The following is a 13,902-nucleotide window of genomic DNA, read 5'->3' on the forward strand; positions in this document are numbered from 1 at the left end:
CTACATAACACTGACATAACCAAACTACAGACATGGCATAGCAGATGTCGTGCTGTCATGGCAGATTTTGTTCAGTAATATAACAGCATCATGTTACCGTTACCAGTAACTGTTATAGTGTTCGACCCGACGTTTAATATCATAACAGCTTAAGTCACATGCTAAGATAAGATTCAACAACATTTGAATGTTCAATGATGAAAATACTCAACAGTAGCTGATAATATTATTTAGAAAGCTGTTTAAAATCAGGGTAGCCCCCTAGTTCTCTCAGTTCACTTTCCCAACATGGCGATTATCACCTTTGAAGCACTGTTTGCATTATTACGTTAACTTAAACACCTCAGTGTCACTGCTGGACTGAGAATAGTCCACCAACCAAAAATATCCAGCCAACAGCGTCCAGTGGGCAGCTTCCTGTGACCACTCAGACCAGCACAACACACACTAACACACCACCACCACGTCAGTGTTACTGCAGTGCTGAGAATGATCCACCATCCAAATAGTACCTGCTCTGTGAGGGTCCATGGGGGTGCTGACCACTGAAGAACAGGGTAAAAGGGGGCTAACAAAGTATGCAGAGAAACAGATGGACTACAGTCTGTAACTGTAGAACTACAAATGGACAATGAGCGTAGAAACAAGCAAGCGGGCTTAATGTTATGCCTGATCGGTGTATTATCCACAGGCGGAGACGTGCACAGACAAAATCACCTCCTCAGCGAGACGGAGGGGTGAGATGATGATGTAACAGTGTGATGAGGTTGGGTGAGGATGACACGCGTGTCCCTGCGCTACCTTCGTCTCCTTGGATTTCCCAGCCACTCTGGCCTGCAGTGGTCACTTCCAGCGTGCAGAAAGCTTCAGATCAATTCTAAACATCAGCATCTGGCCTTTTCCCTGCAGCATCAGATAAACAAGTGTTCGTTTATGTTCGGTGATGATTCTAAATGAGGCTCAATTGATGTGCTGATGATTAATTTTGCGCCCACCGCGCTTTCATCTTAGGCATACGCGCAGATGGAGAGCGGTTTTTAAAACCGTGCCAAAACAAAATCCGGGGAAAAGCGCCTCGTCGTCCTTTCTCTATGAGTGAAGCATAATCGCTTTCACTTTAACCAAATTAAACAGGCCGTGATTAGCCGAGTGGAAGTGAGTGGCGTTTTGTTCAACAGGACAAAGGCAATGATAAATGGGTTTCCTCCAAAAACAGCCTTGTTTGGGTCTGTCTGTCTGTCTGAACATCATTTTAAATGCTTGCTTAGCCAATTTCTGCCATGCCTGTAGCCTCTCCTCCATCAGCGGCTCCCTTCCTCTCTCGCCCCATCCCTTCTCCCTCTCTCCCTCTGTCTCTCCCTCTCTCTACATAACAGGATTCATGCTTTGCCATCTCATTTTGCTGCGGTGAATAATTCAGTAGGCTGCTGCGGAGTTGCCTACTGTACGTGATACTGAAACAGGAACACTCAAGAGACATATTCTACCCCTCACCAAAGAACGTAGGACCCGGTTCCTGGCCGAAAATGGCTCTTCTACTCTTCTAATGACATAAAATGAGCAAACATGCTGTGGGAAAAAAAAGGGCCCAGGAAGGAGTGGGAGGGCTCAACGGAGGCTGAAAATAGCTTAGTGCTGCTTTCAAATGGACGAAATTAGAACAAAAGAGGGACAAGAAGAATCATCTCCCGGCACGATTTCACACCATAAAAGCAAACTCAAATAAATCCCTCAGTTCAAACACACGACGTAACTCGCGCTCTGTCTAATTGTTAAAGTATTAAGGTATTAAGCTCAGTGTCTTGGAAACAAAATGTCAAACCAAGTGGGATTTACTTTAAAAAGGTCTGATACACTGTTTTGTATTTTACTTATTCCCCAAGCTCTATTTATGATGTTTGTGCACGTTCTTTTCAGAGGAGATTTGATTTAAGATGATCTACATACATAAGGAAGGAGGAAAACAAGAGAAGTTTCCAAAAGTGGAGTTCAAAAAAATGATTAAAAGCTACAGAGAAAATGGGGCTCCTAACAACCACCTGGAAGACCTGGTCGACACCAAAACTGCCCCCATCAGATAAACAGCACTTAAAGCTTTCATCTTTGAGAGAGAGGAGAAAATCAAACTGCTTCAGATCTGAAAACATCCACAGGTGTTTCTGTCCATCCTTCCACTGTGAGAAGACGACTCAGCGCTGTGGGTCTGAAAGGATGTGTAGCTGATCGAGAAGAACCTCACTGAGAAAAGGAGACGGACACATCAAACAAAGAAGCTGAACGATGGACTGACCACCCCAGAGTCCAGACCTCAACATCACTGAATGTGTTTGATGACTTCAGAAAATGATCAACCAGCTTCTAAGACTGAACTTTGGAGGTGTGTCTGCAGGTTCTTTGAGGAACTGAAAGTGAGGCTCCTGAAAAGAATGAAAGGTGTAAAAAAAACAACTAAAAGGTGGACACACTGTTTTCTGCATCTTTCCTGATGCTGAAAAATGAATAACTTCTACTTAATGGACGTCTGTCAGTAAATCACAGCTAACACGATTCATCAATGATCATATGGCTTGTAATAAAGCTTCAAACGGAGGAGGAGCCCAATCACTCAACACCCGTCTAATCAGGAGACTCAACTGAAACACTGTCATTCAGAGATGTGAGAGAGTGGGCACTGAGCCAAATGTCTCCAGAGCTCAACAGGTGTGTGAGTGTGAGTGTGAGTGTGAGTGTGTGTGTGTGTGTGAGTGAGTGAGTGAGTGAGTGATAGAGAGAGTGAGAGAAACAGAAAGAAAGAAAGCAACAGACAGAGAGAGAGAAGGAAGGATAAGAGAAAGAAAACGAGAGAGAGAGAGAGAAAGAGAGCGAGGAGAAGAAGAGAAAGAGTGAGAGAGAAAGAAAAGAGAAAGAATGAGACAAATGAGGAGAGAAAGAAGAAAAAATAGAAGAGAAGAGAAACAGAAGACAAGAAAAGAATAGAAAAGATAAGAAAAAAGAGAAACGAGATGAGAATAGAAACAGAAGAGATGAATAAAGAAGACAGCAGAGAACAGCACAGAACAGTAGAGAAGATAAGAGAAGAACAGAACAGTAGAGAAGAGAAGAACAGCAGAGAACAGAGAACAGTAGAGAAGATTAGAGAAGAACAGAAGAGAAGAGAACAGCAGAGAAGAGTAGAGAAGAGAAACAGAAGAGAAGAATAGAAAAGATAAGAAAAAAGAGAAACAAGAGATGAGAATAGAAACAGAAGAGACGAGAAAAGAAGACAGCAAAGAACAGTAGAGAAGATAAGAGAAGAACAGCAGAGAACAGAGAACAGTAGAGAAGAGAACAGTAGAGAACAGAGAACAGCAGAGAAGAGAACAGAGAACAGTAGAGAAGATAAAAGAGAAGAACAGAAGAGAAGAGAAGAGAAGAGAAGATGCTCTTCTTCAGGAACTGTAGAGACAGTGATCTCCAGAGCAGAAACAGAGATGAGGAGAGATGAGGAGAGATGAGGAGAGACGAGGGCTGCAGTAAAGCTGCTCCCCTGTGCCGACGGGTGTCTGAGAGAGGAGTTAGTGCAGGAGATGATAAGGACATCTCTGAGCTCCACTCTCCTCTTAAATCTTCTGGAGAACAGTCGGCCGTTTTCAGACGTAATTGGATCCTTTATCTGGGTCAGGGCTTTAAAGCAGTATCAGCACTGAGGCTGAGGTTCCTCACTGATTCACTCCACTCTCCTCTACTGGAGCTACAGAGCATCTGTTATTCCACAGGATAAAACTGTTTATACTCCTACACTAGGAGAAACGACTAAAGAGGAAACAAAGAGGCAGAGGGAGAGAAAGGAGGGGGGATAGAGAGTGAGAGAGAAGGAAGGGGGAGAAAGAGTGCATAAAGAGAGAAAATGAAAGAAATACAGAGGATACAGAACACAGAGAGAAAGAAAAGAAGAAGACAAGAAAGGGACTAGAAAGGAAAGCGAGAGGGGGAGAAGAGAAAAAAGGTAAAGAAAATAATAGGTAGAAAAAGAGAATGGTAGATAGTAAGAGACAGAGCGATAATATAAAAAGAAAAAGAAAGAAAGAAAGAAACTGAGGAGGAGAGAGAAAGAGAGGAGGAACGCTTCAGGCTAGGCCTCCTACTCCAGCGATTAGCTGTGATAAAGCTACTTCCACACAGTTCATATGAATGCGGTTAGCTTTAAAGCTCAGGACGCCCACGAAACTATTCCACACTGACCTGTTACAGCAGGAGCAGATTTATTTGGGTGGCACAAAACAGAGCAGGTGAGTGATTTAGGCTGCGTGCTCCCTCTCCATCCCTCTCCGTCCCTCTACACCTTACACAGACGGAGCAGATGGAGGCTCTGGTGCAGCGGGATTAGGATTAGCGCAGGTCGTTACAACAGATTTCACAATGCCGTCTCATCTGTGGTCCCACAGCAGGTAGTGCATTAGAACAGTGGTTTTCAAACTGCGGACTGCAGCGAGGGGCTCAGCGAGGGGCTCAGCGAGCTGCAAGGAAGCAGCATCAATGCTCATTTTTCCCCTCAAGAAGATCAGAGCTGGATGAAGGGCTGCTTGGATCTGAGGCTGGTAACCAGCCCGTTTCTGCACCGCTGCCATTTCGAAAGCCTTCACTAATTTACTATTAGCGTGCAGCATGCAAGGTCACACACGAGCAACGTCCAGTTATTGAATATCATACAAACAACAATGGCACGGTCATCACGCTCAAGGCTATGAGCCACCTGCCACTACACCTATACACTTAAAAAAGATGGTTCCTCAAGGGTCCTTTGGTAAAGAGAATGGTTTGATTTAGAACCATGGGTTCGATTTAGAACCATATTATGCCCATTTGGTTCTCTGCATGGCGAAATGATTCTTCAGATTGAAGAGGAATGTGTTATATATGGTTCTATAGAGCCCAAGTGTCAAACACAAGGCCCGCGGGCCGAGTCAGACCCGTGGCACAATCCCACTCGGTCTGCAAACTTATTTAAATTGTCTATTAATATTACTATTTACTAATACTATTATAATATTGCACTACAGTTTGCAGCATGTACTGCAGCGTAATGTGCTCCCACCCCCTCCACAACAACGATCTAGGGGACAGCACCACAAAAAAAAAATAAATAAATAAATAAATAAAAAAAGATGCCAGGTTTGCAGTTCGACCGAATAAGCAGGTTTGAAAACCTGCTGTACGTTGGGGGCATTTAAAGAGGTTTAACAGTGATCTGCAGCTAACGTAGCCTATTGCTTTATATAAAACAAAGTATTATTATTGTTAAAATCAATGATTTTTGAATCGTTCAAGTATTCAGTGCCTATTGTTGCTGTTGTAGTTTTGGAATATTGTGAACAAACAATGGACAGTTGGGGTCGTGGCAAAATATTAAATAAAAATAAAATAAAAACACAGCTGGGCCACAGATTTGTTGAGATTTTTTAATATGATCCTTTTAGTGGTACAGTTTCACACCCCTGCTATGTGTTTCTGGTACCTAATAAACTGGCACTCTCATATTATTCACATGTACTGTTTTGTTTTTTAGTTATTTTTATTATTATCAGTGTTGTTATACTGTTTATATGTATGATAATATTATTACTGAATAATGGGCCTCATTTACCAATATCTTCCAAAGTTTTTCTTAAATATGTTCTAGTCAACGTCAGATTCATGTCGTGTTCTTAAAGCACAGAACTGTTCACACCTTTGTGCTCTTGAGGGTGTGGAGATTCTGTTCTCACCTAAGAACAAAGCCCAAGTAAGAAAACACTGGTGAATGACAGAATCAAGTTCCTTCTTAAGGACGGTTGGTGAATGAGGCCCAAAGTTTTTTGAGAACATAAAGTAGTAAAGGGAACAAAATCACAGTGACTTCGGGGTGTTTCTGGCCCAGTTATAGTAGATCTGACATCCGGATTTGAGCCAGTATATCGGGCCCAATTCTGGGCAGTCACTCAAAGGCAGTCAGAGCCGACACAGGCTGTCAACATTGGACCAACTGTGGCACGCTTGGCTGACAGTAACTGGGCCAGAGGTGGGCCAGCATTTCACGGCTAGCTGGGTTTTGAAAAATCAGCGGAATTCCCTTTTAAAATTTCTGCATAATTCAGTGGTTGAAATGTAAACAAAGTAATGCAGAGTGGAGTGATGTCAAATGGTTCACTGTAGAGAAACACTGATTTAGATTTCTTTACAGTGGTGGTGATAGGAACCAGGGGTCACCATGACCACAACACAAATATAGCCATTTTATTTACTATACAAAACCACCAGTGAACCGACACGAGTGTTCTGAGTTTTATATGTAATGTGATGATAAAATAGTGAAAAAAAAATCTGAAAAAAAAACTTTTTCTTTGGGGGCCTTACATGTACCTCCGCCATGAATATGTTTTAAAAAATAGATTTCATGCCAAAATCTTGTCTCAGGTGTCTAAACATTACATGTTTTTGTGTTTCTTAATGGCCTAAGAGTCTCTGCCGTCCCTTGTGAGATGGGATAACAGCCTAAAAAGCACATATCACACACTCACACACCACTGACCCACTGAGTGCGAGAAATTCCTGGAAGGTCTTCATTTATGCTTCAGACGCTCCAGCCTACAGATCACAACTTCTCCATCTTTACTTAACAGGTTCTAGCTCCTCAGCACCAGCTCCAGCTGAAAGAGCCTTGGTTAAAGCTCTAAAGCACAGCCTCCCTCCCTGAGGCACATTCTATATATAGACCATCCTGTACACAGTTGTCCCTGAGTGACACCGGCAAGAGAGCCCTGTGTTCTGTTTACTGAATGTGCGCGACTGTGTGCTTTTATATGAGAATAATAGAAAGAGGCTCCCACTGAAGACTGACCGCGTGCATGTCTTATTAAAAATGGAGCCGTAACGAGCTGTGATGATGCAGCTCTGTCCCTGATGAAGTTTCCAGTAATGAGTCTATCGCTGCGCGAGTCTCCCGTGCTGTCGCTGCTGGGACGTCATGCATTTTTTAACCTTGGCAATCGTGAAAAGACGGCGTTTGATGTGCAGGTCTACCAGCCACGGGCCTGATCTCCTCCCGCAGGCTGAGTGTAGAGCGGGTCTGGCTGCCAGGGATGAGGGGAAGCCTCAGAGTGGAGAGATCAAAGACACGGTCGTCTCTCAGAGCCAGCCCAGGAAGCACGCCACTAGGGCTGCGGCTGGGCGATAAAACGATAACGATAATAATCGAAATAAAGCACTTTTTCAATATCGTCGATATTGTCGGTATTTTCTCTCACTTTTTCTTGGATTTGGCCAGGATGGACAAAATCTGGGCTGGTTTGGCGAGTTTTAAAAAAACATTATGAATTTTTTTACATGAAAAAATTATCGAAAATTTGTAAACTGCATCACTGAAATCTGACATAGCCACAACTTTACCCCACACCCAGTCGGTCAGCAAAACTCATTCACAGACATACATTTTAGCCACTCCTGTTGTTGCACCACCATCTGTATCATTCGCAGTCATCATCAGAGTTTACTGTAGCCAGTTTATTACCGATATAATGGACCTCATGGCATTACTGGCTGTACGTACTGACTGTACAGAGTCCTGCAATAGTATGAAACTGGAATGGCCCATGATCTCTTTAGCAGAACTACAAAGGTAAGCATGTCTTAAAATGTGTATAAGGAGTAGTTATTTATGCAGTATTATTGCTATTTATTTGCCTTTGTGATTGCATAGGATTACGGGTCCCGTCATAAACATATCCACATTAAAAAATGTTAATACGGATACAAATCAAACTACGGTAATTCCTTAACTGAAATTATGTATAGTTTCTTTGTCCAAAGGTGTTTGAAAACCTTTTACATCTTTGTAACAGTGATAAACCCATTTGTTTCAAACACTGACAGCACCATCTAGCGACAGCTTAGACACGTATTAAGGCAAGACAGCAGAAAACGGATCCAGAAATGCTGCATTATTTCATATTATGGTCAAATAACCTTTGAGCTCTGAACTTTTTGGGTGGTTTTGCAGGGATTTTGACAGGTTTAGAACATTTACTGGCTACGAACTGTAGACGCAACCGGGCAACCTTGAACCACACTCTGAAAAACAGACATGGTTCTAGGAAAGAAGCTAAATTGATATAGAACTTTATGTGGAAGCTCTCTAAAAAGGTTCTTCATAGCATCTGAGTGTATCCTCCATCACAGTCAGGCTGCAAGTTTGGTCCCCAGCAATGCCACAGCCATCTGTGGACAAGAGAGCTCTCTCTGAGAAGGTGGGCTGGTCCTCCCTCTCCACCAATCACTCAGAACAGCTCTAGCCAACATGGAGGTCTGTTATCTGATGTAGCAGAATTAGCAGGTAGTGCTCTCCTCGAAATATGTTGAGATATGTTAAGCAATAAACTGCACCAGATGCTCTGGCAACAGGCTACATGTCTTAGCTCCAACTTAACTTACGATTATTACTATAACTAATTAAACAATCAACTATTACTCGATTTTAACTGTTGTGCCTTCTTTGGATTCTCTGCCTTTGCTGACACAGTCATTCAAACCGCCTGCAGAGCTGGTTTATAAGGAGCCTGGCCACTTCCTATTTCCCCTGTTATATCAAACTCAGCACTGCGAAAACAGCAGAGGGTGCCCATGAGCGAGTCCACAATGAACGGGGGTGAATGAAGCTAAACTGTTAAAATGAAAAGTTAAAATAGTTTCTAGTCACTTTACTAGACCTTTTCTTTAATTTTAGAAAGCAGAAGGATGCATTTCACTAAAAAAGCAATGAAAACTCACCTGTATGTTTCCTTTTTTCTACAGCAAACAGGTTTTGGGCAGTACAATGCTAGCATTTCTGCTACTGAGTGCTGATTGGTTGGCGAGCGGAGCAGCTCATTGGCTGTTTGCGCTCACTGACGTTATGGACGTACATGAGGCGCCGTTTTAAACTCCTATAACTCGAGTTCAAAAGCTCTTAAAATATAAAAGCAGTGTTCAAATGTTTTATGCTGTTCTGTGTTCAGGAAATGATTGTATTCTTTTACATTAAAAAACGTTTAAGCATTTCTAAACTATGATTTTGTCCAAATGCTCCATATTAGCTTGTTCGTTTCGGACTCACTCGGGGGCGCCCTCTAGCGTTTAAGAAACCCAGAGCGGTAATTCTCCTCTCTACAAGTTCTCTGCTGCCTGCGAGAGTTTCCTCTTTTATAGTATACACCGCCCCTAGACTTCCTGTATCGTACTGCAATCTATCAGAACGACTGCATATATCATATCGCTGCTGTCAGAAGAAAACCTCTTATCTCCAAAATGGTAACTTTACAGGAAAAGGAAAAAACCTACTTTACTTTTAATGTAAGTCAATGGAACCAGACGTTTTTCCAGTTCACTTTGGGCCGTTTCTTTTAGTGCATTCATCATGAAATTTACACACAATGTAAAGGACAACAGGCATTTTCAAATTATGTCAAAAACTGAAAAAATCAAAAATTGAGATACGAGGTTTTCTTCTGACAGCAGCGATACGAATGTTAGAGAATGCTTTATTAAGTACTACGTTGACTATAGAAGCCCCCCACCCGGCACCAGTGCTCCGTCTCAAATTGCTCCTGGGACAGGCAGTCGGGCATTTCCTTCGACTGGATGGAAGACCGCGGCCCGTTTTATGGTGAAGGAGTGAGCAATTTGAGATTCTGGCACACAACGATCTTTCAGCCTCTGTAAACATGCGCTCTCTCGGGGAAACGATGAAGGCTGCTGCTCACACTGACCCTCAGCCCACACGAGTGACATCACATCTGAAGTGTATAAAGACAAAATGAAACGCTGCAGCCGTGTAGAAAATGAAGTCATTCACAACACCCCAGCGTGGCCAATCGTCTATATTAAACACTAAAAAGATTTACTCTCCTAAAGGGAAGTCGTGGGTGATAGTGACAACACAACACTGTCTCATCGGTGAGACACTAGTGCCGTATTTCAGGAGGTCTAACACTTTCCACGACACCGTTGTGAGTGACACTTCACCTCCTCAAACGGAGAATGTAAGGCCTTAAGAAGAGGAAGTCAAAGCAGAAGCAAGATACTTAACAAAAGCAGCATGACAGGAACTCAAATGTCAAAAACACGTAGCAACAAAGCCAAAACGCACAACATTACACAATTCACCACTTCATTTAGAACTTCTGAAACTTCAATTTACCGTCAGTTTTGCAGCAACATCATTTTTGACTGTGGATCTTTAATTCAGATTAGACAACATAAAGGCTGAAGAAAGACCTGGTTCAAAGCTGAGCTCAAAAAAAGCAGCTTTGCAATATTTTTTAATACACTTTCTTATAAATAATGCACCAACAAATGGATTATTCCATGTCTCACTTCTACAGCCATAGCGATTTATTACCAGCGTTACATTGGAAGACATTATTGTTTGAGCAAATTTATTTGTGAAAGTGAAAACTAGATTGAACTGGATGCAAAAAAACAGCCAACAGCTTTTTGCATTCACATGATTCACAACCAGACCGGACAAAACTCATTTCTGACACTGTTATCTAAAATTATTATCCTTATTAAGTTCATTTTACAAGCCTAAAATAAATATGCACAGCCGCAACAGATGATTATTTGTGCCCATCATAACAGATTCTTCTAAATATCTGAATAATCAGATGTTAAGATGTAAACAAAGCTGTTCAGAGTGGTTTGAAGTGAAATGTTCCAACTTGTTCATTGGGGCATTTCACAAAGCAGGATGTCTTAGTCTACACAGACAACTTAAGACTAAAGCCAAGCCTGTCCAATGGGAAAAGAGCTGAGGGACATTCCTATTGGACAATCCTCGATTTTGGGCTTAGGTTATCTGTTCACAGTGGTGGTGATAGGAACCAGACGTCTGACAAGTGTCAAAGCTCCCTCACACTAGTGACTAGGCCTCATTCACCAACCGTTCTTAGGAAGAACTTTCTTCTTACAACCCACTTAAGCAGTTTTCACGAAGATTCTGATGCTCACCAGTGTTTCCTTATTTGGGATTTGTTCTTGGGTAAGAACAGTTATGCACTTTGAGAGCACGTCATGAATCTGACGTAGACTTTTTCTTAGGATCTTTCTCAAGAAAAAGCTTTATATTGGAAAATGAGGCTCAATGTTTTATGGTAGTTTTGAAAACCCAAAAAGGGAAATGAAATGAATTCATGGAGAGGTACTTGCAGGGTAATATGAGGCAAAATAGACAAAAAAAAAAACTTGCTTTAACATCATCAACATTACAAGCAAAAGCTCAGACGTGTGTCGGGTCACTGACGGTTTTGGATAGTAAATAAAATGGATATATTTCTGTTGTAGACATTGTGGTTTGTATCACCAACACTGTAAAGATATCCAAGTTGGTTCCACACTGAATGACTTTGTTTATGTCTCACCGACTGAATTATGAGCAAAAATTCTGAAAAGATTAAGTGGAAGTCACCTTTAACATTTTACATCATAAATTCATACATTTTGTTGGTTAAGTACGTCCAGCTCCCTCATCTGGCCGGCCATGGGATCACAATTCAGGTTCATTACATACTGACCATGAAACATAAACAAGGTCTTTTGAACGTGAACAATGAACCACCGCAGATCAAAAACAGCCCATTTTAAACTGATTATTTTTGTGATGTCAGAAATAAACAACAACAAAGCATTTGGACAGATATCTGCTTATTCAGCCGGCAGCAGCTGAGCCGAGTCAGTTCATGCTGAAGTTATGAGGGTTTTAGCCTGGACTGTTTTTTGAATAAGACACAATACAGAGCAGCCAATCAGAACAGAGCTCATTTACATTAGTCAATCTTAAAGGCACAGTAACAAAAACAGTTTAATTCCAGTGAATAAAGAGGCAGGAAAGCAGTCATGTAGAGTCAGTTAAGACTGTTTTTATGTACATAAAACCATACAAAGGTCATCAGTGGACCACCAGTGGACCTGTAGGACATAAGCCATGAACAAGTTGATCAGAAATGACACATGCACTAACCCAAATTTGACCACTGCGATTTGACAGCAGCTGTGTAAACAGACTGTCCCAGCATTGTAGAGCTCGACTGCAGGAAATCCACTTCCTCTTTTTACTTCATCCTGCGCAACAGTCACCTCACTTTCACTTTGTGTGCTGTCGCCGTTTGTCTAGATGCAGACACAGGACAGCAGGGCATCTCGCGTCCCACACATACTTCGCTTGCTTTGTTCTTTTTTCCTCCCCCTGATTTACACAATGTAATCCCACTACGCATCTCTGAAGCCTGGAGTGCACGTATCTGACACACTTGGGCAGAAATTACATCACTAATAAACCTTCATGTGTCCAAAAAAAAACATCTGAAAAGGTCAGTGGACATCCTGCTGAAGACCGTTTCACTTCCTAAGCCCCTGAAACCGGCCTGCTGACAGGCAGACAGATAGACTACAGTAACAAAGGAGCAGCAGTGCTGTGTTAGTATGAGCCTGTAGGCAAGAAGAACAGAGGCACAAAGGAAAAGCAGCAGCAGCTCTACTTACGGCTTCACACAGCCATGAAGTTCAGCTCACTTTTGACAGATTAAAGAACAAGTTAAGAGTAGCTAGGCTGTTTCTTCATATCCAGTGTGACCAAAAGGCATGTCGAGGTCCAGTGTGCGAAAGGAAAACCTGAATTTCCATTAAATTAGCCAAACATCTCCTTTTCGTGTAGTGATGAAGATATAAAAATGTCCATTAGGCTGAATTTGGGGTCTAATTTTCCGTTCCACCTTAAATGGTGCAGCAGATTCTGCTGCCTGTACATGAGCCAGCATGTAAGTGCTGCACCATTTAAGGTGGAACGGAAAATTCGAATAATTCGAAGCCAACTTCAGCTTCGTCAGATGTCCAGCACTGGACCCAACAAAGCAGGGCCGACATAAAAAACAGACACGACACGTTTTTATTGCATTTTATAAGACGCACACAGTTTTATGTGATCAGATATCCTGCATTGAAATAAACAAAGCAAGCTGTCAAGAGGCTACACTCATAAAAAAGATGGTTCTTCAAGGGTTCTTTACTAAAGACAATGGTTCTGTGGAACCACGAACACTCAAATAACCATTTCATGCTGAGAATGTTCTCTGGACGGTGAAATGGCTCTTCAGACTGGTGGTGAATGTGTTATACATGGTGGTTCTACATGGAAACATCTTAAAAATGGTTTTGTATGGCACCAAAAAGGGCTCTGCTATTGTTATAATGTCAAAGCTAGAACCCTTTCAGGTGCTACACTGACCCATTTTCAAAAAGGTTCTTTATGGAACCATAAGCAACACATTCTCCATCATTCTGAAGAACCATTTCACCATGCAAAGAACCAGTCAGTCATGAAAATGGTTCTTTGAGTGCTCATGGTTCTACAGAACCATTGTCTCTACTAAAGAACCATCTGTTTTTAAGAGTGAATAACACACAGAACAGTGTATATGTATTACTCACGTATGGGCGCAGCTGGCGATGCTGACGGGTTTGTGGTAGACCTCCAGGCAGATGGGGCAGGAGAACTGGCTCTCCAGGCTGTCCCCCCCAACTGCCCCGCTCTGTTGCCCCTGCTGCTGCTGCTGCTGCCTCAGCTGGGCGGCCGAGACGAAACTGCGGAACATCGCCATCATGAACGCGGCCCCGTTTCTCCCTCAGCCCGAAGTGTGAAGCGTTTAAAACCAAGCGTTGTGGCAAATAAAGGGCTCGAGGGGCATTAAAAATCGCATCTGCCCCCCATCAGCGCCATCAGCAGCACACGCCGTTATATCCGAGAAGTAAACATTACAACGGAGCTTTAACCAAACGCCTCGGAGCTCCTTCGCACGAGGTGCATGCTGGGCAATGTAGTTTTCCCGACCGTTGCTTTGAACGGCGCACGAACGC

General features: G+C 42.5%; 1 protein-coding gene across 1 annotated transcript in view; it reads right to left on the reverse strand.

Moving 5' to 3' along the window:
• LOC118817607 (E3 ubiquitin-protein ligase RNF166) overlaps positions 1–13,845 on the reverse strand; it is a 39,770-nt gene extending 25,925 nt beyond the window's left edge. Inside the window, exon 1 of the mRNA XM_036584428.1 lies at positions 13,477–13,845. Within this exon, the coding sequence (XP_036440321.1) occupies positions 13,477–13,649 (173 nt within the window). The 5' untranslated portion in view covers positions 13,650–13,845. The remainder of the gene's footprint in view (positions 1–13,476) is intronic.
• Positions 13,846–13,902: the final 57 nt, after the last annotated feature.

This window comes from Colossoma macropomum, unplaced genomic scaffold (assembly GCF_904425465.1).
Source record: "Colossoma macropomum unplaced genomic scaffold, Colossoma_macropomum, whole genome shotgun sequence".
NCBI lineage: Eukaryota > Metazoa > Chordata > Actinopteri > Characiformes > Serrasalmidae > Colossoma > Colossoma macropomum.